This window comes from Gigantopelta aegis, chromosome 6 (assembly GCF_016097555.1).
Source record: "Gigantopelta aegis isolate Gae_Host chromosome 6, Gae_host_genome, whole genome shotgun sequence".
Taxonomy (NCBI): domain Eukaryota; kingdom Metazoa; phylum Mollusca; class Gastropoda; order Neomphalida; family Peltospiridae; genus Gigantopelta; species Gigantopelta aegis.
The window spans coordinates 65,143,260-65,167,243 of NC_054704.1; the positions used below are offsets into that span (position 1 = coordinate 65,143,260).

General features: G+C 39.2%; 1 protein-coding gene across 1 annotated transcript; it reads right to left on the minus strand.

Moving 5' to 3' along the window:
* Positions 1 to 2,730: 2,730 nt before the first annotated feature.
* Positions 2,731 to 23,758, minus strand: LOC121376442 (protocadherin beta-14-like). The gene is made up of 4 exons (XM_041504315.1): positions 21,076 to 23,758; positions 10,936 to 11,100; positions 5,803 to 5,947; positions 2,731 to 3,263 (listed from the first exon to the last, which is right to left on the minus strand). The coding sequence occupies exons 1-4, from the start codon at positions 23,746 to 23,748 to the stop codon at positions 2,761 to 2,763; spliced, it is 3,486 nt and encodes a 1,161-aa protein (XP_041360249.1). The 5' UTR covers positions 23,749 to 23,758; the 3' UTR covers positions 2,731 to 2,760.
* Positions 23,759 to 23,984: the final 226 nt, after the last annotated feature.

Below are 23,984 nucleotides of genomic sequence, written 5' to 3' on the forward strand. Positions count from 1 at the left end.
GGTGCCTTTGATATACCAGTCGTGGTGCACTAGCTGGAAGGAGAAATAGGCCAATTGACCCACCGACGGGGATCGATCCCAGACCAACTGTGCATCGAGCGAGCGCTTTACCACTGGGCTACGTCCCGTCCCTACTACTACTACAGAATCATGACACAAATATCTACTGCATGTATGTATAAATCATTTATTAACAGTACAAAAATACATATTTACATATATAACAATAATGAATGAAACGGAGGACGAAACATACAGGCAATTAAATATGACAAGATGGGTTTGGTAGTTTTCACAGTATAAATGTATAAATGGACAAGGAGTATGCTATTTTGCGTAAAGAAGGAAGGACATGGTTTATTTAACGACGCACTCAACGCATTTTAATTACGGTTATATGACGTCGGATTTTGCGTAACGAGGTCTTCAACAATATTTCAACTATCATGCTATAAATAAACATTGTAAGATGTTTGACACACGGACAGACGGACGAGGATGAAGAATGTGTTAGACGCAATTTCCACTTGGCCCCAATTCCCAATGCTTATACGTATATGTTGAAGTTTGTTTTGGTTAACGACACCACTAGCGCACATTGATTAATTAATCATCGGCTATTGGAATGTCAAACATTTGGTAATTCTGACTCGAAGTCATCAGGGGAAACCCGCTACATTTTTCCTAATGCAGAAAAGGATGTTTTATATGAACTTTGCCACGGACGGGGAAGCACATACCACGGACATTGACAGTTGTGGTGCATTGGTTGAAATACATATATGTAATCAGCATCAATCAGTTTCTATGCAAATGAGTAGATTCCATGTGTGCGTGCTCCACATTATAATCCTTGCATAAGTAACTACAAATGTCAAATATTGCCATATGATGTTAACAGGAGTTTCCTCGAATATTCTTGGCAAAATATATATGACATAAATATATAATATGGATCGGGTATCCATTAACATAGCAGTTACTGGTTTATTAACATTACTTACCTACTTATACATATTGGACGTGTTTATATCCAATTACGGTTCAAGCACGCTGCCCTGGGGACACAGTCCAGCAGTCTGGACCGTCTCTCCAGGACAGAGAGTGGATTGGACAAAACGTACGATGGCTTTATTTGGTTAATTAGTGATCTATAATCGATAAAATTAGTGAATGTATTTTCTAATGAAATTGGGAGAGTGGCAGTCCTCCTATAGAGAGTGCAGGGAGGATGAAGTAGTCTTGTGTCGTGCCCGCATCGGTCATACCTACTTGACCCATTCATTTATCTTGAAGAACGATCATCCACCTCAATGTCTGCACTGTCAGTGTACTCTGACCGCGCGCTACATTTTGGTGGAGTGTAAGCATCTGAGAGAAACTAGAAAAGCTATTTTTTGGCCAACATAATGTTATGGAATCATTTCGATTCCATCCAGAATTTATATTACAGTTTCTACGTGATACTGACTTTTATTCTAAATTTTAATATTATCTATCTGTGATATATGTATTTTTGCACAGTTCTTTACACTGTGTTTTTATTTGACTGTTGACTTTTTATATTGATGTTGATAACCACTTCATGTTTTTACTTTACCATAGTTTGACACCCAATAGCCGATGTATTTTTCGTGCTGGGGTGTCGTTAAACATGCATTCATTCATTCATTCATTCATTCTAATGAAAATACGCTTATTGTCGTCGTTCTAAAGTTTTAAATAATATGGATTTAGATTTTGACGGTCCCCTAAAATGAAAATGAAAGCAGACACGTAGAGCAATTTTGACGTCACGACCTCACGACCTAAAGAGAAATGATGACTGGCTAATCCATGGACCTACAGGTTATGGTTTTATATCGTGTGAGGGCGTGATTGTTTTGAAAAAATAAATGAATTAGTGAATGGGGGGAGGGGGAGGGGTAATAATAAAGAAGGTCAGAATATGAATATGACGATAATTCTGTTAAACTTGTTAAAATACATATATATCGCAATTCGCAAATATCCAAATACAACATATATAGTATCCCCTAAATATTTGTATCTGTATGCAATGGAATATGATCTTTATCACTGACAGTTTGCGTAAAACTTATGCCATACACAGGGACTAAAATCTCATAAGTGACACATCGTAACATACTTCGTAAAAATAGCAGCTTTTCCAAATTCCTCATTAATGTTAAATGGAAAACTATGGGTTCACTAGCACATATTTCACTCTCCGCGAATAGTCCAACTTAGGGTAACATACTCTGTAAAAATAGCACAGAGTTTCCAAATTACCTATTACTGTTAAATGAAATAATAAGGGTTCACCAGCACACATTTCAGTCTCGGCGAATAGTCGAACTTAGGGTAAAACAAGCCCATGTCAAAGACTCATTTCAGTAACTGTACATTCTTCATATGTTATGCCACTGACCATACCATGTAGACTATTGTCACGAGAGTCCGACAGAACCACCCTGTAGACTATATGTGTTTTTTGTTTGCTTTGTTCAGACTTTTAATTTGGCAGAAATGTTTGTCCCTATTGAACCCACATAAATAAAACATACGGCAGCTTTTGATTGTCAGCATATATCACCAGCTTGTGACGATGACGTCACAGATGTATTATTTCAGATCACGTGATGCGTTGAAACATACATCCACTAATCACAAATCGAAACATTAACTGCTATAAAATTGCACAGATTCTCCCGCAAACACCCCCCCCCCCCCCCCAACCCGCCCATCAACAGGTGTTTACTAAACATAAACATCTTGCAGGCAAAACACTATGACGTCGTCACGAATGTCATCATGGATGTCATCATGATCTATTGTGTAGCTACCGGAAGTTGTTGTGTTATCGTCATCTACACTGTCATTTAAAGGATCTATGGAAAAGCCCGTCGATCCATTTTTAAACACCAAGTTCCGGTTCGAACGAGCGCTTTCTCCAGAATACGGTGATTCCACAAAAGAACTATGCGGTCTATGATGGTACGCCGGTTCTATATGGTACGGGGTACTGTCAAAGTGTACGGAGTGAGATTTAGTCGCATCACCGCGGTTTCTCGACACAGCAGCGTTCATCGTCTGACACCTAGGTTCGTTCCTTAGTATCGAAGCGGAGTGCAGACTGTTGCTCTCTGTAGAGAATGGCGGAGTGCTGTGTCTGTGGAACTGGAATCGGTGGGGTAGTTTCGTCGTATCCCGGTTCTCGAAATTCCTGTTGGGAAGTCGCATGTTCGGGAAGCAATTTTCGTCTGAAACGAAAGAACGAGAACATTAAATTCATGTTAAAGTTTCAACTTTAAAACTACATTCCCTGGAATATTTGTATTTTTTAAGCATATAGATCAGAAAATCCAATTACGTTTGGTGCACATATGACGCCGCACTCCGCATTGGTTTCACTACGCTGACTTATCCAGGTCAAAAACAAAGCCAGTATTTTGAAAGTGGGACACTTTTGACGGACTCGTACCGATCTCGGTTTTCATTGGCTTATCACAAGTATAAAATTCTCCAACAAGAGATCACGTGAGATTTCGCAATTTTTGAACAAATTTAACTGTCTTGATTGAGGGGTCGTCTCATATCTCCAAAACATATTTATATCCATAGAGGTATGGTACAACGGCTTTCCAGGGGTCGGTGAGTGGGGGATTTGCCTTGAAATTTTGACAGTGGCCAGCTGTTGGCATACGCGTTACATGTAAGGGGGTGTTACTAATTACGTAACGCTCTAGGGGTAGAGGAAGAGGGTACTGTGTTCGATTTACGTAACATTTTTCAAGACTATATGTTATTTTTATTCATTACTTAGACCTAAAAAGGTGTTTTTTTTGGAAATGCGCGGTCAGTCTAGGATCGATCCCCATCGGCGGGTATACAAAAAACCCATGGTATGTGATATCCTGTCTGTGGGATGGTACATATAAACGATACCTTGCTAAAAAAAAAAAATGTAGCGGGTTTCCAAGGCGCGTGTGCAGGTATTTCAGCGGGGTTTGGGTTATAGGCTGTGTTAAGCGAAGTTTATATGGGGCCATACTCCCCCCAAAAATACATTTCAATTTTTTTTAAACTTGGGCAAGTAAGGGTTTCGATCTCCAATACCCTCCCCCTGCACATGCACCCGATTCCTCTCTAAGATTATATGTCAAAATTACCAAATGTTAGACATCCAACAGCAGATGGAAGGAAGGATAGGATATGTTTTATTTAACGACGCACTCAACACATTTTATTTACGGTTGTATGGGGTCGGATGATTATTCAATCAATATGCTTTATCTTTGATGTCATTAAACATCCTCCCCACCCCCAACTTTACCCTTTCCAAACGAAATAATATTTATTTGAATGTGTCGATTTTAACACGTAAAATTAAGAAGTGAAAATGTTCATTGTCTACTTTAGTATATTTTATTTTAAAAATATATACATAATTAATGTGTTACTAGTATACAAACTAAACTTTGAAAGTTCTACTAACACTTTATAAAATATCAATTCTGAAATAGGAAGGTACGACTGTCGATAATACGTTGTCAAGATCAAACCGGTTTTAACTAAAGACTCTAGTACCGTATCCTCAACCGAACGTTCTTCGTACAGCGCAAGATTTCTCTTTTAATTTTTTGAGACGTACCCTATAATTTGAAATCAGCAAACGCACGTGTTAACTGAAACTGACAACAGGCTGTCGTTTGTGCTTTGCCGAGCTATGGTGGCACAGGCGACGAATCGAGCGTATACTTTTGACGATCTCCGTTCATAGCAAACACACACGAGGTTTTTAAAAGTGCATTTGAGTTTGTATTTCATATTTGTACATGATGTTATAATATGGTAACCAGAGAATGTAACTTTAAGTCAAGTCCAACATAGAGAATTATAAACAGGATTTGTCTGTCTGTCTGTCTGTCTCTCTCTCTCTCTCTCTCTCTCTCTCTCTCTCTCTCTCTCTCTCTCTCTCTCTCACTCTCACACACACACACACATAAACTAACAAACACACACAGAGAGAGAGAGAGAGAGAGAGAGAGAGAGAGAGAGAGAGAGAGAGAGAGAGAGAGAGAGAGAGAGAGAGAGAGAGAGAGAGAGAGAGACAGAGAGAAAGAGAGAAAGAGAAAGATAGAAAGCATAAGTTTAAATAATTATTGTAGATAAAGAAAGGGTCACAGTTACAATCCATTTAAGGGGACGTGCATCCTAGTCCCGTTTGATATTTCAACCTTATGTGAAGTTGAAAACAGGGGTGGGACGTAGGCGGGAGGGGTGTAACCTTCTGTCCCCATTCCTGGCTGACGATCCTGTATTTAGTCGCAGACTACCAATGCTGTGAGAAGAACTAAGATATAAGATACACTGCTACTAACAATGCTAAATAAAACCAAAGGCGCTATGTTTCTGTTAGTAGGATACAACCATAGGCGTACGGGCTCCCATTTTTATACGGGATCAGGCTGGTTTTTGCCCGAATCAAACGAAAATGCCTGAATCTGGATAATAACATTTATTCATATTAGCATTACTGCCAAACAACTTTATAGGGTTACAAACGAATTAATACACGTTTTTACATGGATTACAATTAATTTTGCGGGTAGAATGATGGAAATGCATTTGTAAACAAGTATCAGATTGGAACGTTTTGAACGAATTTGAGGATTTGGTCCAGTTCCCTGTCTCGTACGCTTATGGATGCAACACTAGAACAGTGGCTTCAGATTGCATTTTACGTAACACTAACAGATAGTTTACAGTGTTTTGCGTCATATTAAACCAATGGTTTACCTGTCTCTGACGGGAGAGAACTACGTCCTTGGCTGTGACTGTCTTCTTCACTGAAACCCCGCCCACTATCAGTACCAGTTGTCTCCCCTGATATTTCACTCAAAATCTCGTCTGCCATATAATCATTATTGGGACTGCCTTTATTCTGAAAACATTAAAGAAAAATAAAAAATACACATGACAATAAATCAGTGATAATGTAATATGAACAATCCTTATCTAACTACTAAATGCAAAATGTATTTACGTCAGAAGCCAGGGGAAGGGGCGTGAGACACACCCCAAACTGGAGATTATGCATTATCCTCCACTGATATTAATATACGGAGTAACAATATGCACATCTATGCACAAAATAATTTACACTTAAATATTTATTTCAATATTCCATAAACACAAAAGTCATGTTCAATTACAAATGGAGTTAAAATGGAAATTATATTATAGTGAAGTAAAGCCTTTCGTATTAATTACATTCCAATTACTAAGTATATGGATGCTGCTATTTGTTTATTTAATTAAATAACAACACGAATTACACAGATGAATAGTCCTTTATAACATTTTATCAATCAAGCAATTTTGTGTCGCATTATTAAACAACGTAAATATAATTGTATGAAGCAAACTGCATGGGATTTTGTATAAACTATATCTAAATCTATGAATACTGTCATTTCTAATTTTAGTGTTTAATTCCTTTAAATTTTCTTCATTATTTTGTTTTTTTAATGTGTTGTTTTCTCTCAAAATATTAAAAATTGTGAAAAGTCACTTCATCTCAATTAAAATATTTATTTAACAACGCCATTCAATAGTATTAACATTTCAAAATCACTGTAAATTGTAATATCAACTACTAGTAAAAGTTAAAGTTTGTTTTATTTAACGACGCCGCTAGAGCACATTGAATTTTTATCTTATCATCGGCTATTGGACGTCAAACATATGGTCATTCTGACACTGTTTTTAGAGGAAACCCGCTGTCGCCACATAGGCTACTCTTTTTACGACAGGCAGCAAGGGATCTTTTATTTGCGCTTCCCACAGGCAGGATAGCACAAACCATGGCCTTTGTTGAACCAGTTATGGATCACTGGTCGGTGCAAGTGGTTTACACCTACACATTGAGCCTTGCGGAGCACTCACTCAGGGTTTGGAGTCGGTATCTCGATTAAAAATCCCATGCCTTGACTGGGATCCGAACCCAGTACCTACCAGCCTGTAGACCGATGGCCTGCCACGACGCCACCGAGGCCGGTATCAACTACTAGTATTTAGCTGAATGTTTCTACACCCTAACTCTCTTCCTATTCGACGATTCCCTATACATGTCAGTAGTTATGTCGGCGAAGTGGTGCCTTTTTGATGTGTGAGTAGAAGGTACAACACCACGACTGGTATATCAAAGGCCGTGGTATGTGCTATCCTGTCTGTGGGATGGTGCATATAAAAAAATCCCTAGCTACTAATACAAAAATATAGCGGGTTTCCTCTCTAAAACTATATATCAGAATTACCCTATGTTTGACATCGAAAGACCGTGGTATGTGCTATCCTGTCTGTGGGATGGTGCATATAAAAATCCATTGCCACAACTAAAAACATGTAGCGGGTTTCCTCTCTAAGATTATATCATTATGTCAGAATTACCAAATGTTTGACATCCGATAGCCGATTATTAATAAATCAATGTGCTTTAGTGGTGTCGTTAAACAGAACAAACAAACGTTTTAGGATGTACAATCAGTAATATTTACGACTAGGAGGAGACGAACGTAAAGCAAGGACTATTATAATTAATCACATTCCGTGATAGATGTTTCACTGAATGAAAACACAAAAATGGCATTTTCATGTCGCTGGGTAACAAGGCAAGCATACCACAGACTTTAAAATGATTAAAAAAGCCACTCCCTTAACCGCGTAGCAAAGACTGAATAACACGGCATGTTTAAATAGTACTAAAATGCCAACATACATCATGAGCTGGAGTGACCAGTATTTATAGTACTAAGCTGTCAAACAGAGGCGTAGAAACCTAAAGTATGTAACATTGTTGGTATATGAAGCTATATATTTAATTAATGTTATTCGTGGAACTGTTATGTTAACAATCATTTAAGTTGATGACACAAATTCGACCCTGACAAGGACTACACTACAAAAAAAAAAAAAAAAAAAAAAAAAAAAAAAAAAAAAAAAAAAAAAAACAAAACAAAAAAAACCCAATATGTATATGTATATATATATATATATATATATATATATATATATATATATATATATATGTGTGTGTGTGTGTGTGTGTGTGTGTGTGTGTGTGTGTGTGTGTGTGTGTGTGTGTGTGTGTGTGTATATATATTGTCCACATTGCCACAGAACTATATTTAGTATTGTTCCAAACAAAATGCAGAGTAATTAAAACCTAATGTATTTTTTCGACATGATTGTAAATATATTAAACTACATTTGCCAACCATATTTTAAACAAGTTATGTTAGCTTAATATGTTCGAGTGGAAAATATAACATGAACAGTGAACTTCGCCACTGTACTTATGAACAGTTCTGAATGTGTTTCGAAGTTTTAGTTGAGGAAGATACACAGTTTTTACGATGAAAATATTTTATGATATTAAGATTTATCGACACTCATTTGTACTTCAATATCACCACATTTGTAACTTTATGCCATAGAAGCATTTTTTAAAAATGCATTATACTGACTTTGTAGCCATTGAAATACGTCACTTATTTTTAAAATTTAATATATACATATAGACAGATCGATGGCGCAAAGCAAAGTTTCTAGGGGGTCCAGAGGGTATTCTCCCCCGTAAAAGTTTTAAAGCTAAATGTCTCGAAAATGTATCTATGCCATAAGATTTACGACCAATATATTTGATTCAGAATTATTGGGGGGGGGGGGGGGGGGGGGGGGGGGGTTGTAGAGCCCCCAAGCCTCCTTGCTCCGCCGTGCCTGTTTTGTGAATATGGGCCCTGTCTTTTATACCAAGTTTTCGCTGAAACTGTATTGAAGTTAATTTAATGTATATTTAACATTTATAAATTAACCTATTTTTATTAATTAGTATTCACATCTGAAATGTTTACCGTTTACAAACAACATAAACTCATCAACCTTTGCCATAACACAACAGGAGGACCTGGTTTTCTTTTAAGTTTATTCAACCATGGCAAATTTAGACGTCATAAAAGATATTTGCTAAACTTTCGGGGTCTTTCAACTCAACTCGCGATGAGAGTAGACGTGGTTAGCTGCGCTCTTGACTTACCCCCCCACCTGGGGGGACTGCTCGCCAGTTTTGGAAAGCTGAGTGAGTATCGCGTCACGCACACCGGGTCACAGGCTTCCGTGACCTTGGTGTACGGGGACGCGATCTCACCGACAAGGAATCGGAAGTGGAGGAAGAGGAAACCTGCGCCAGGAGCGGCACGGGGGGGATCTAAGCTGGCGGCTCAACCGCCAGTGGCGGTCCCTTCTGCGACGCCGCCCCCAGTCCAACCTGAGACGACGCGACCAGCCCCAAGGGAACCGTCGGCCACCGAACTGGACGAGCTCAACACTGCGGTGTGTGAGACGCCCAACGACCCTCCATCACCGACCGTCACATGGCCCAGGAAGAACTGGCCGGTATCTCCGGTACAGCCAGTCGCCTCGCCATCGGCCCGATCGACCACCGTTGGAGAAAAAAGGAAGGCAACATCACCGACCGACCGGCCAGCCAAGGCCGAGAGACCAGCCCCGGTAGTCGCTCCCCATGAAGAGTCCGAATGGACCGTCGCTGTGAACGGACTGAATAAACAACTTCACCAGTACATGCAGGGGGACACGACTGACCCGACGCAGCTACGAGGCAGCCACCTCAACACAGACTGGAGATCCCTGGAGGACGGCAGCAAATACGAACTCCACAACAAGATGTTTGGAACTCATGACACCGTAGTCGTGACGCACCAGAGGGACAAGACCTACCGCCATGTCATACTTCCGGCCAAGTTGGACAACAAGAACATCCACAAGATGATCCGGGCGGTCTGCGGCCCCGACTACGGTGCTGTAGTGCGTACTTTGCTACGACGCCAACATCTCCTGCCTCTACTCCGGGAATCTTCAGGCTCGCCAAAGTAGACACCAACCTCCATTTTCTTTTTTTGGGCTTAGTGGGACTTTAAAAAATTTTCGGCCGCGGCTCAAAATTCTTATGTTTATTTTTTTATAAATAGTCCAACGCATTTTACTTTGGTGCCCGATCAATTGCTCAAATCACCTTAAAACCTTTTAGGCCGAGCAGTCAAAAACTTCTGGTTTTAAATTCTTAGTCCGGACATGTGTAGAAGTGTAGAATGTCGTTAGGATTTTAGGACTTAGGTCTTTGACCGACCACTAAAATTTTTATTCCAAATTCCGCCCACCTCAAACGTACCCCTCCCCCCTCCTGGCCCGGACTTAGTCACTGGCGAAAGTCAGAGATTAAGCCCGTGACAGGCGTGCGTGAAACCTTCGTGGTATATACGCACGTGTAAAACTTTTACTCACTCGCTAAACTTTCGCTGTTGTATATATATATATATATATATATATATATTTTTTTTTTAAATGTAATTTTGTTATATATATATATATATATATATATATATATATATATACATATACAAAATTACATTTAAAAAAAAAGAAAGAAAAAAAAGAAATACTACCAACAGTTCAGTTATTTAATAATGACCTGTTTCGGCATATTGCCTTTTTCAAATTAACAATAAGATGACGTAAACTAGAATTTTTTTTATATTATATGATATATATATATATATATATATATATATATATATATATATATATATATATATATATATATATATATATATATATATATAATTTAATTGCTCAAATGAACAAAATAACATAACATTTAAATGTAGAGATGCAATTGTACGTTAGACATATTAATAAAATGTTGCTCTCTATTAAAAATTTTTTTAAAAGAAAAATCTTTATATTCAAATACATATAAAGATTATAAATAAACACTTAGTTAAAATGTATAATGTTCTCATTTACATTTTTTTCTAGTTGTGTGATACCCTAATTAAATAAGTATGCACTTACTCTATTTGACTGACAATGTTGTGGCGCCCTCTGGGAACACTGCATCAGAGCTTGTTGAATTTTCATTGCAACCAATCGCGTCTCGTTGGAGTTTGTGACGTCATCATGGGGATTCCGTTCATTGACCATCTGGCGGCGTTCCGGACGCGGGAACGGCGACACGGACTGGAAAGAACATTAAAAACAGAGATTAGACGGTGATTACCAACTCTGTAACAGATGTGTGGTGGTTCCCGGAACACTGGCTGTAATCAGACTCCCGGGGTAACGGCCGTTACACACGGTGACGACAATCAGGGGTGACATATTAACGTTACATTAGTTCTAATGATCAGATAGTAGGCATATTCTGATACTAACGAAAGTGTTAAGGCTACGCCACACGATACGACTATCTCGTATGAGAATACCCGATTAACAAGCCAAACATTACGATTCCATCGGTTAATGTGCAATCGGCTATTCTCGTACGAGGCACTGGTATAGTGTGAGCTCGCCTTTACTCAAACTAGTGTAGGGCGCACATTAAGTCAATACCTTTCTTAATGTGCAGGGCGAGTTTCTTCCCTCTGTTTAGCAAATTTAAAATGGCGGAGAATTGTTTTTAATTTTGTTGTTGTTGGAAGATTTATTTTGTTAATAATGATGCAAGTACTTCAGTAGGTTATACATTGTGTTGTTGCACTATTTCTGTTAAGAAACGCTTGAAACATAGTGCCACACGTTTTGATAGCAGCTATTTACAACGTCAACCGCATTTTGAAGAAGGCTTCAGCTACCATTGCGCTCTACTAATCCGCGCCAGCTATGTGACTGAGGAACGCGGACCGCGGGATTAGCGTCATCTTGCAGTATGCATGAGTTACCGTTCTTTGTAGCGTGTAATGTATTTTCTAGCACAATGACACGACCTCGCATCACATCTCACGGTTGAACAACATACAGATAGGACTGGGTTTTTTCAACGACACCCCATACCATTTGTTTGTGTTTGTTATATACATGTGCTTTCTCACAGACAGACCAGTTCATACTACGAACTGGTTGGAACAGGAAATGACTGATCATATTGGTCAAATGAAGGTAACCGTATTTGAGATAAGAAGAAGAAAACCCCCCCCAAAAAAAAAAAACAACCCCCCCCAAACCCCCCCCCGCAAAAAAATAAACCCCAAAAACCCAAAAAAACTACCACACACAACAAAAAAAAAAAACCCCAACAACAACAAACAACAACAAACCCAACAACAACAAAAACCAATAACCCACACAAAATACAACAACCCCCCCCAAAAAAAAAAAACCCCAACAAAAACAAAAAACCCCGCCCCAACCAAACAAACAGCCATGTATGTAATTATATATAGCAATTAGAACAATCTAGGCCTACGCCCCGGTACTTCTGTACGCCCCATCATCACGTAATAACAAATGTAAAATGTTCTACTTCTTTGCCCAAAACCGCTCTAGACACTGGAAGGTAGCTAAGTGTGTAGCATAGCAGTTCAGGTGTTGGCCGGTCAAAACACAATCATGAATCTCAGTTCTTTGTGCGATACAGCGCGAATAAAATATAAAGTAAATATTGCCCATAAAAATTTATATTAAATAAACTGATGAAGGAAATTTCGATTGGCGTGCAATCCCATTTCATTCACACCCAGATTAGACCGACACTTGGACGCTTTCACGAGCAGAAACAATTTTATGATAGTAAATAATTGACATCGATATAGCGTGCTGGGCTTTCATTGAACACTGAATAGACACGTGGTTTCATTCAGCTGGTATCAGAAGAGTTCTAATCAAACTTGTACTCCGTCCTGTTCAGTCCCTCGGTGTAAATTGTTCTTTACATGATATACAACAAACCGCACAAAATACGGTGATTGTGCGAGCGCTGGATTCAGACATTTTATTAAATAAATCACAAAATATCATGGTCGTGTCAATACTGGCTTCATATATTCATTAAGTAAATACAATAATATCGCGGTTGTACAAGTACTGGATTTAGATATTTATTAAATAAATCATCAAATACCATGGTCTTGTGATTACTATGATTTAAAAAAAATAATCACAATATCACATTCATTTATACGTCTGTGTCTAATACAGCATGTCTCCGGTTTAAAAAGCACTCATTGCCAAAATTAGAAAAATGCATTAAATTTTCTATCAACACATTGAAATACCCCAAACAGTAATAGAGGATCTTTGGGCTAGCCAAGGTTTCAACGCCAGGAATGTGATAATTGCTAAAATTCATATTTTCTTCTTCATCTTCTGCTTCCAAGCTGTAGTTGATCATACAATTATTAGATTTCCGTTACATTCATGATAATATAACGTCATCCCATTGGTCCAGGCAATACAACGGAAGTTTGTTCATTTCTCGATGGATGTAAAAATTACGTCGTTAGGGAAAGTCATACCTGATGACGTCATTTTATAGTGGTAATTTGTCTTACTGAGCGTTATTGTTTTAACCCCCCCCCCAAAAAAAAAAAGAAAAGAAAAAAAGAAAGAACTTTTAATGTTATTATTACATGTAGTACTTATGTTTCAAATTTAATTATAAGTATTGTCTGTTATTTCTTATACGTTCATCTGGGTATGAACAAACAATACTTATGTGAGAACGGTTTCGCCAATCCACACAGTTTGCGAATGTTTTGGTAATCAGCGCCTATTGGATGTCAAACATATGACAATTATGACTCGTAGTCAACAGAGATAACCTGCTACATTTTCCCTAATACAGCAAGGTATCTTTTATATGCACTTTCCCATATACCACGGCCATTGACCAGTTGTGGTTCACTGGTTGGGACGAGAAAAAACAATCAGCTGAATGGATACACCGAGGTGGTTCGATCCTGCGACGCAAGCACCTCAAGCGAGCACTCAACCGACTGAGCTAAATCCAGCCCTCACCAGTAGTAGCAAGGGATATTTTATATGCACCATCCCACATTCCTGAGTTTGCTGTATTGTAAGATGTTTCCGACTAATAAAATATTTCTACGATTAAACTTGCATATTAAATATATTTTCTTGTTTAGAATATCAGTGTCTGTATATTTAATGTGTTTCTGGTCGTCTTAATATTTCTAAGAAGCCCAAACTGGATTTTGTCTGCAAATAATTTCGTACGTACGAAAAAAACTATATTTTAGGAAATAAGATGAAATTTAACCTAATACAAATATTAGAACGATCAGAAACACGTTTAATATCCAGCCACTAATGTTTTATGCAGGGAAAAATATATTTGATATGTAATTACAATCGTTAAAATGTCTCTGTTAATCAATAACATCTTAAAAATTGCAGCAAACTCAGGAATGTCCCTTTAATAGCTAATCAAATACAAAAGTGAATGTATATAGTTTTAAACCCTAATAAACATTACATGAATAATTCTAATTAATGATTTCCCTTTAATTAGCAATTAAAGGATCAGGGATAAAGATTATTGGTAATTATTATTAAAGTCACATAGTTAATTAATTTTAAAACCCCAGTCCAGATCTCCAAATTCCTAATTGAAACAAACCATGCCAAAAACCAACTCAGACTTGACGGAGACATACGCTATTGTACATTCTATGGCAGCGAGTATTAGTGGTAGTTTTCTTAAAATAAATTAACATCTTTATTTATGTCTAACTCCAGAAAATACTTTTATGGCATTACGTAAAAGACGACAATGCGCGAATGACGCCATCTTGACACGTGATGAAGCAATAAATTGGCGCACCTTAGTCCTGACGGCCCCATGCTGTACACAACAAACGGTGGGTCAGGCTTAGTGAGGGACCTTTAATTAAATCTCTTGAACCGTCCCTTAATCTAACGACATCAAGCCGGATTCACCGGAGCAGACGACGTGGGCAGCAGGCGACCAGTTGCCACAATATCACCTGCGTCCTAGGATTAAAATCTGACAGCTTTTAGAGGGTATAGCAGAGGGGAATACCAGGGGCTGTACCAGTTGCGTATAGAGTAGGGGGGGGGGGGGGTGTTTTACGTTTGCGATTAGCAGTTGTACATTTACACGTGTTTCGCATCTATTTCACGAAGAAATTTACATCATTATAGAAGATGCAGCATGTTAAGGACAAAAGAAAATTACATACGTGTACTTTTAACTATATTTGTTGTACTATAATAGTAATAAAAATTGTGGTTTAATCGTAGATTTACGTTTACGTGCAAAACAAGGCTTACAATATTTTGGGAAATAGGCCCCAGTCTACGCCAGTGGGCCGTACCGTACCTAAAATAACTGGTTTGGATGGGGGGGGGGGGGGGGGGGGGGGTGTGTGTGTGGGGGGGGGGGGTTAGGTGGGGGGTGTACAAATCAAAACACAGCAATATAAGGTCTTCTGCAGCTGGACCAAAAAAAAGGAATATTTAAACTATACAAATTCACGCTGGTTGTGAGGTGTGGGGTGTGGGATGGGGGATGTGGGGTGGGGTGGTGCTTGGTGGTTTGTGGTGTGTGGTGGTGCTGGTGGTGGTATAAGTTATGGGGAAATTTTACTATTGCATGCAGCGAAGTCATAGTGTCTGCGCACAACGTTTTTTCGGTCATACTTGCATGAACCGAAATATAATTGCGGTCAATTCTTAATTGACCCTAGAAAAAAATATAGAAGTGCCAGGGTTAATATCTCATATCGTTCCAGCCAGTGCGCCACGACTGGTATATCAAAGGCCGTGGTATGTGCTACCCTGTCTGTGGGATGGTGCATATAAAAGATCCCTTGCTATTTATGGAAAAATGTAGCGGGTTTCCTCTCTATAACTATGTTTGACATCCAAATGCCGATGATTAATAATCAATATGCTCTAATGGTGTCGTTAAACATAGCAAACCTTTTAATATCTCATATTGATTTACTCATCCAACATTATTACTATCTGTGCAAACATTAAAAATGTGTAATAACTTGTAGATACCTGTATTCATCTGTAAAGTAAATAGTCAGTAAATGTTTAAAAATGTCACCTCTTTTTCCACTTCCAATGTATTTAAAACTCAGTTTTAATATCGAAGATATGTACTTGTGTGTCTGCTGGATTTTATTTTAAGCAAATTAACTCCTTTTTTCTTTGTTGCATTATATAGAAAAGGTTAAATTTTAAATAGTTAAAGGATATAAAGCATGACTGATTTGACTAGACACGAAAAAAAAAAAAAAAAAAAAAAAGAAAGAAGAAAAAAGAGAGAGAAAAAAGAGAAACGTCATAGTGATTTATACACCTATTCACTTTATGGCCCATGGATCAAAATTTTGTCCGGTGACCTGTGATGTTTTTGGACATTCCAGTAACATAAGGATATTTTTATAATATGTGAAAATTTCAAGAAGGTGTAATGACTTTTAAATATTGACCGAATAGTAAGATTTCCCCTCCAATACTATCACCACAATAATAAAATTAAAAAGCAACCCCCCTTCGAACCCCTCCAACCTCATTGCTGCTGCCTCTGCTACTACCCCACCCCCATAACTATCACTACTACTACTACTACTACTACTACTACTACTACTACTACTACTACTACTATTACTACTACTACTACTACTCGCACTACTACTACTACTACTACTACTACAATTACTACTACTACTACTAAAATTACTACTACTACTACTATTACTACTACTACTATTACTACTACAACTACTACAACAACAACTACTACTACTACTACTACAATTACTACTACTACAATTACTACTACTACTACTACAATTACTACTACTACTATTACTACTACTACAACAACAACTACTACTACTACAACAACAACTAATAATACTACTACAACTACTACTACTACAACTACTACAACTACTACTATTACTACTAGGCCTACTTCTATTACTACTACTACTAGGCCTACTACTACAACTACTACGTCTACTACTACTACAATTACTACTACTACAATTACTACTACTACTACTACTACTACTACTACTACTACTACTACTATTAGTCTACTTCTAATTAACAATTAATAATAGTTTTATTAGGGATTGCACTCAGCAGAATATATCTTTTAAATCACTAAATTATAGACTTCAGGTTTACCACTGGAAGCCGACTGATGGTGTATAAAGATAACAGTATCTGAATGGAGTGCCCGCTGACACAAACACTCTCTAAATTAAACCAAACAATCGTTAACGGGTAATTTTGTTTGGTTACAACGACAATAGGTTGCATCAACGAGACTGACACCTTTCAACCCACTCGGAACACAATCGGCTTTTCTCGTCAAACACCGGATCGCGGCGGGCTCAACGGATTAATCCGATCTGGCTACTAATTCTATTGTACCGCTAGTTAGCGTGAAGTAAGGATAAGTAAGACATTGTTTGTATGACTCGCTCAAGGATATGCCATTAATCGGCCCCAAGATTATACCTACACAACCCATCTCGAGCTATTGATTTATGGCTGTTAGGTACTGGGTTCGTATCCCTGTACTGACTCTAAGACATGAGTGAGAGGAAAGGAAAAGGAAATGTTTTATTTAACGACGCACCGAACACATTTTATTTACAGTTATATTTGGCGTCAGACATATGGTTAAGGACCACACAGATATTGAGAGAGGAAACCCGCTGTCGCCACTTCATGGGCTACTCTTCTCGATTAGCAGCAAGGTATCTTTTATATGCACCATCCCATAATCAGGATAGCACATACCACGGCCTTTGATATACCAGTCGTGGTACACTGGCTGGAACGAGAAATAGCCCAATGGATCCACCGACGGGGATCGATCCTAGACCAACCGCGCATCACGCGAACGCTTTACCACTGGGCTACGTCTCGCCTTGCTAAAAGAAAAGGGATGCTTGCTTAACGGAACCTCAGTGTATGTTGTAAAGCACGTGGTATGTGAGGCGCAGTCATGTCTTTTGGAAAATAAATATTACAAATACTTTACTTCTAATTCGTAGAAGTATCTGACATAATATCAGATTTGGCAGCATAGTAAATATCCTCTTAACATCAGCTTATTAACCTTCCATCTTAGATACCAACCAAGAGAGTGGAGTAGCATACCCAGGACAGAGTGCTTGAACCTTAATTGGCTGCAAGAACGTAAATAAATTACCCCGACCATCAATCTGTGACCGGCCTCGATGGTGTCGTGGTTAAGCCATCCGATATAAGGCTGGTAGGTAGTGGGTTCGCAGCCCGATATCGGCTGCCACCCAGGGCGACTTTTAACGACTCGGTGGGTAGGCGTAAGACCACTGTACTATCTTCTCTCTCACTAACCACCAACAGCTGACAACTAACCCACTGTCCTGGACAGACAGCCCAGATAGCTGAAGTGTGTACCCAGGACAGCGTGCTTGGATATAAGCACGAAAATAAGTTGCTGTCTGGAAAAATCAGTGACATTTGGAAATATTTCACTGGCATACGCAATTTGTTCCTTTAAACTCAGTGCCCTCTTGTATTAATAATTAACTGCCATGAATAATTGACGTGACATGATATGTGGAGACTAAATCATTGCGACAGGCACCACCATAGCAACGGCGCTCTTTACGCTCAATCATTTTTTTTTTTTGTACGACGCGAACTTTTTAAAAGGAAAATTGTTCTCCAAGATTTATACATGTAGTATTAAGGTGCTCAAATATTTTAAATTGTGTCATCGGCTTCTCTGCGGTGGAATAAAGCTCTACGATACATTTCATGTAATGTTAACTTACTTTCTTGCTAATATCCAATTAAGGTTCAAGCACGCTATCCTGGGCACATACCTCAGCTATCTGGGCTGTCTGTCCAGGACAGAGGGTTAGTTGTTAGTGGTTAGTGAGAGAGGGAAGAGGGTGTAGTGGTCTTACACCTACCCATCGAATCGTTAAAGCTCGTTCTGGGTGAGTTCCGGTACCGGGCTGCGAACCCTGTACCTACCAGCCTTATCACCGATGGCTTAACATCGCGACGCCACCGAGGCCGGTACTACGATACAGAGTTTGCCCGACGTGTGATGGGTCGAAATATCGAATGCTGTTTATCACATATCGGGAGTTTTCGCCGTCCCAACCAAGAGCTGGACATAGCCCAGTGGTAAAACGCTCGCTTGATGCGCAGTCGGTCTAGGATCGGGCCCATTGGGCTATTTCTCGTTATAGCCAGTGTACTACGGCTGGTATACACCAAAGGCCGTGGTATGTGCTGTGGGATGGTGCATATAAACGATCCCTAACTACTAATGGACAAATATAGCGGGTTAGCTCTCCAAATCAAAATTACCAAATGTTTGACATCCGATAGCTGATGATTAATAAATCAATGTGCTCTAGTGGTGTCGTTAAACAAAAGAAAACAATTAAATTGTATGTTCTTTAGGATCTATCCCCAATGGACTATTTCTCCTTCCAGTCAGTACACCACGATTGGGATATCAAAGGCCGTGGTATGTGCTATCATGTCTGGAATGTACCATCGTCATCTATTATATCACATTCATCTCAGGTCAGGCACAAAAAACCAGTCTAGCGAGTGTCCGCGAGCGCTCGACCTCTCGAACGCTCCTCATGTTGACAGGTAGATACAACATAATTTATGAATGCATTGACAAGATTAAAAAGATATCCTCTTCTGCGCCATGCGTCTTTACTCATCTCTTGGTATTTACATCATATTTTATTTAAACGAAAAAAGAAAGATTTGTCAATATTTTCGGGTCGAAAGACATCTAACATAGTTTTAATATAGCAAATGCTGTTTTGTATCTTAATGCCACCCCTACCCTCATTAGAATAATTATCCAAAATTGTCCCGATTTTGTATTTTCTGTCCAGGGTCAGTCAGATCACTGCCTATCCAGAGACCGGGCCCGGGGTGGCCATGCCTGAAACCTTAGTGGTATAGGGGCATGTAAAAATGTCCTATGTTCTAAGCTGTATCTTAAACTTTTAAAACATTTTTATTTCAGAAACAATTCCATTTAGCTGTTGTTCTTGACTCTTCCATCCCATTTTATGTTATTTTATTAAATTTATCAGGCTTATTTTCATATCTTTTTCATATTTGCTAAAACAGTTTTAATAAAAAGTAATTGCTAAAATCTCTGTTGAACCCATTCCAACTGACATATAAATTGTATCTGGAGAAAACCGAGACCAAGAGATAATTTAAACACACACACACACACACACACACACACACACACACACACACACACACACACACACACATATATATATATTGATTACTTATACAAACATACAGTCCCGAATCTCACAGTGCTGATGTCGTTATGTTTTTCTTTATCAAATACCTACTTAGACTATAAATAACTCATTATATCAGCAGATTAGCAGACTGTCGTAAATTATTTATTTATAACCATAAACTGCCATGTTGCGGAAAAAAGTGTATAAAGTTTTATACTGATTCAAAGTAAATATTATAACATGCATGTTTGTTTTCGCATTGTTTTTGTTAACTTTGCATCGTGCACTTACATCCAAGTAATAGATAGATCGCTGGGGCAATAAAATACTTTTCTTAAATTGTATTTCAAAATATTAAAGTTAAAGTTTGTTTTGTTTAAATAGACAACTAGAGCATATTGATTTATTAATAATTGGATGTCAAACATTTGGTAATTTTGAAGTATGGTCTTACAGAGGAAACCGTCTAAAGTTTTCCATTAATAACAAGGGATCTATAATATACACCATCCCAAAGACAGGATAACACATACCATGGCATTTGATATACCAGTCGTGGTGCACTGGCTGGAACGAGAAATAGTCCAATGGGCCCACAGACTGTGATCGATCCTATACCGACCGCATATCAGGCGAGCGCTTTACCACTGGACTACGTCTCGCCCACGTATTTCAATATTAATGATGCGAGTTGTATAGAAATACGCCGATTCTTGCTTACCACTTTAACGATATTGGTCAATTGATGTGTCGAATATTATTCAATCTAACATCTATTATTTATTATTCTGGTCTGAACAGGCGTTACACAGAGACTACAAAGCAAGAGGATTGCCAATTAATAGCAAGATTTGCGTGACAAATGTGTTTTCTCTACTTAATAACTAGTCTAAACACCAACACCTACCTCGATTTGATCCCGATCTCTCTGTTTGTATTCTTCCGCCAGCTGCATTTTGAAGAGGAGCAGATCTTCCTTGGATTCCTGCTTTGTCTTTGGAGGTTTCTGAACCTCCTCCTTAACCTCCTTGAGGTCTGTAAACCCGCTACTTGACACGTCTTGGTACGAGGGTGGCGCTTCGCCGAGGGTGTCTAGTTTAAGGGAGGAATTAGAAGCCTTCTTCTGTCTATCTTTCCTTCTTATTTTTAGAACGACGAAAAGGACGATGGCAGCCACTAAGACAGTCACACACAGCAGACCGATCACGATCAAGGCGTTCTGCTCACCCGTGAACGACGTCGCCACAGAGGTGTTGGTAACACCTTCAAACACTATGATTTTAAAAGCATGCTTCGAGGACATTTTTGGTGGATCCCCTCCATCAGTCGCCCAGACATACACAACATGGCTGCCACACTCTTTGAGGTCCAAATTTTTATCAACAAATATTGTTCCAGTAATTTTCTCTACAGAAAACATATCCTGGTTCGAAACCATTTCAATGCTGTATGTCAGTTTACCGTTATTGCCAGTATCTGCGTCTGTTCCGTTAATTCTGGCTATTCTACTTCCGGGAGGAGACTGGTACGCGATTCGCACGGTGTTGTCTTGTGAATTGGGGAAGATGATCTCCGGTCCATTGTCGTTTTCGTCTCGTATCCGAACTTGGACCCTGACAGTTCCCTGTTTAGCCGGAGTCCCGTGATCCCGAGCCAGAATATCAAAAGTATACACCTCCCTCGTTTCTCTGTCGAATTTGCTCAGACTTGTTATTGAGCCATTTTCAGATACGTTGAAAGGTACTGGAAAGTTATTATTCATCATAGAGTACGTCACAGTGCCATTCTCTCCTAGGTCAGGATCGTTGGCCACGACGACTCCGACGTCGGAATATGCTGGCTGATTTTCGTAAATATTTAGCCTATACACAGCACTAGGAAATGTGGGCGCATTGTCATTCATGTCTTTGATATGTACATGCACAGTTACACTTGATGATAGAGAGGGGATGCCGCCGTCATATGCCACCATAGTGAAGTTAAAATGATCAATATTCTCCCTATCAAATGATGCAACGGTTCGGATGTCTCCCGTTACACTGTCGACAGCAATATAGTCTAAAGCGTAATCATCCTTTGGTGCAACTTTGTAACGAACCGTCCCATTCAGCCCGGAATCCAAATCTGTGGCTATCGCATTGCCTATCACTTTCTGCACGTAGTCGTTCTCGGAGATGGATAAAAAATAATTCGATTTGTTAAAACGTGGACTGTTATCGTTTTCGTCTAGCACCGTCACCAAGAAGGTCTCGGAACTACTTAAATTTGGATTTCCATTATCACGACACTCAAACATGATATAGAACCAAGCGGTCGTCTCCCTGTCTAACCCCGCTGGAGCGACCAATTTGTATTTCTTTGTTTCCATAGCATGGATAACTAACTGGCTTGAATTTAGAAAGCAATTCACGTTGCCTCTGTCCCCAAAATCATCGTCGATGACTGTTGCAAAGGCTACCATTTGTACTTGTTTGAGGTTTTCTCTCACATGACCGTGGGAGACAATGTTGAGTATTATTCGCGGACGGGTGTTAACGGTGTCCATGACCGTAATGTAAACAACAGCCCTCCCAATACGAGGTTCAGCATTTTGATCCAGAGCTTCTACCAAGACCCTTGTCGTCCGATTTTGAAAATAGCCCAGGTTCCCAGCCGGAGTTATTGCCCCCGTGTGACTGTCGATCGTAAACGTGGATCTGATTTCTGATACCTGTAGAGGGTTCAGTCTGTACACGACATCGCCGTTGTCACCATCGTCCTTATCGGTGGCCGATACCGTGATGATTGTGAAATTAGAACTGGCGGTTTCATTGACGTTCGCGTGGTACTCTGCCTTGGAGAACACAGGCGAATTGTCGTTGACGTCGCTAACGGCGATCTTAACTTCGAGAGATCCTGTTTTTGGCGGAGTGCCTCCGTCGACAGCTTTGACGGTCAAGGAGTAACTTCCTGACGTCTCTCTGTCTAGCTGTCTGTCAACCAACAAGCTGACCTTCAGTGCTTTGCCATCTCTCCACACGTGCAGTTTGAAGTTGATGTTAGGTGGCACTATTATGTAATTCTGTATCGAATTTAAGCCCAGATCTTTGTCTTCAGCCACGGGCAGGGGATACGTTTCATTAATAGCAGCTGACTCGAGTATAGACAGAGAAAAGGGCGAGTCCAAGAACACCGGTGAGTTGTCGTTGATATCAAGGAGTACAACTTTTACAACGACGATTTCTAGAAACGTACCAGAGGTCATGGCAACCGATACTTTAAAGAAGCAGTTTTCTATAAATCCACACCGACTTTCGCGATCTAATTTTTGGCTTGTATACAACAGACCTGTCCTAGAGTCGATCCGGAAATACTTGCTGTCACTATCAGGGTCAGGCGTTGACTTTGTCGGTATATCGAAATGAAGGCGGTTTAATACCTGGGCGGTTGTCCTCAGTGAAATGTTGGAGTCAACCTTCACATTTCCAACGTAGAAATTTGCGTTTTGTTCCTCGTCTATTTCATAAACGATTTCATTGGACAGAACTCCAATGAAATATATTAAAGAAAACAACGCGTACAGTGTATTCGTTCTTGCCATGCTTACCAAAACATAAAGAGACAAATCCTGAAATAATATGTCTTACGTGAACTGTGAATAATATCTAACACCCAAGCTTAGATGCGAGTGAAAAAGAAAGAAATGTTTCACCTTTCCTTGGAGGTGCAAACATTCACACCGGATCGTGTTTTGATAGGTAGTCGGTATCACACTAATGCACAACAAATAAAGGTATCGCTCATTATCACTTGCGTTGAATGATTAACACAAACCAC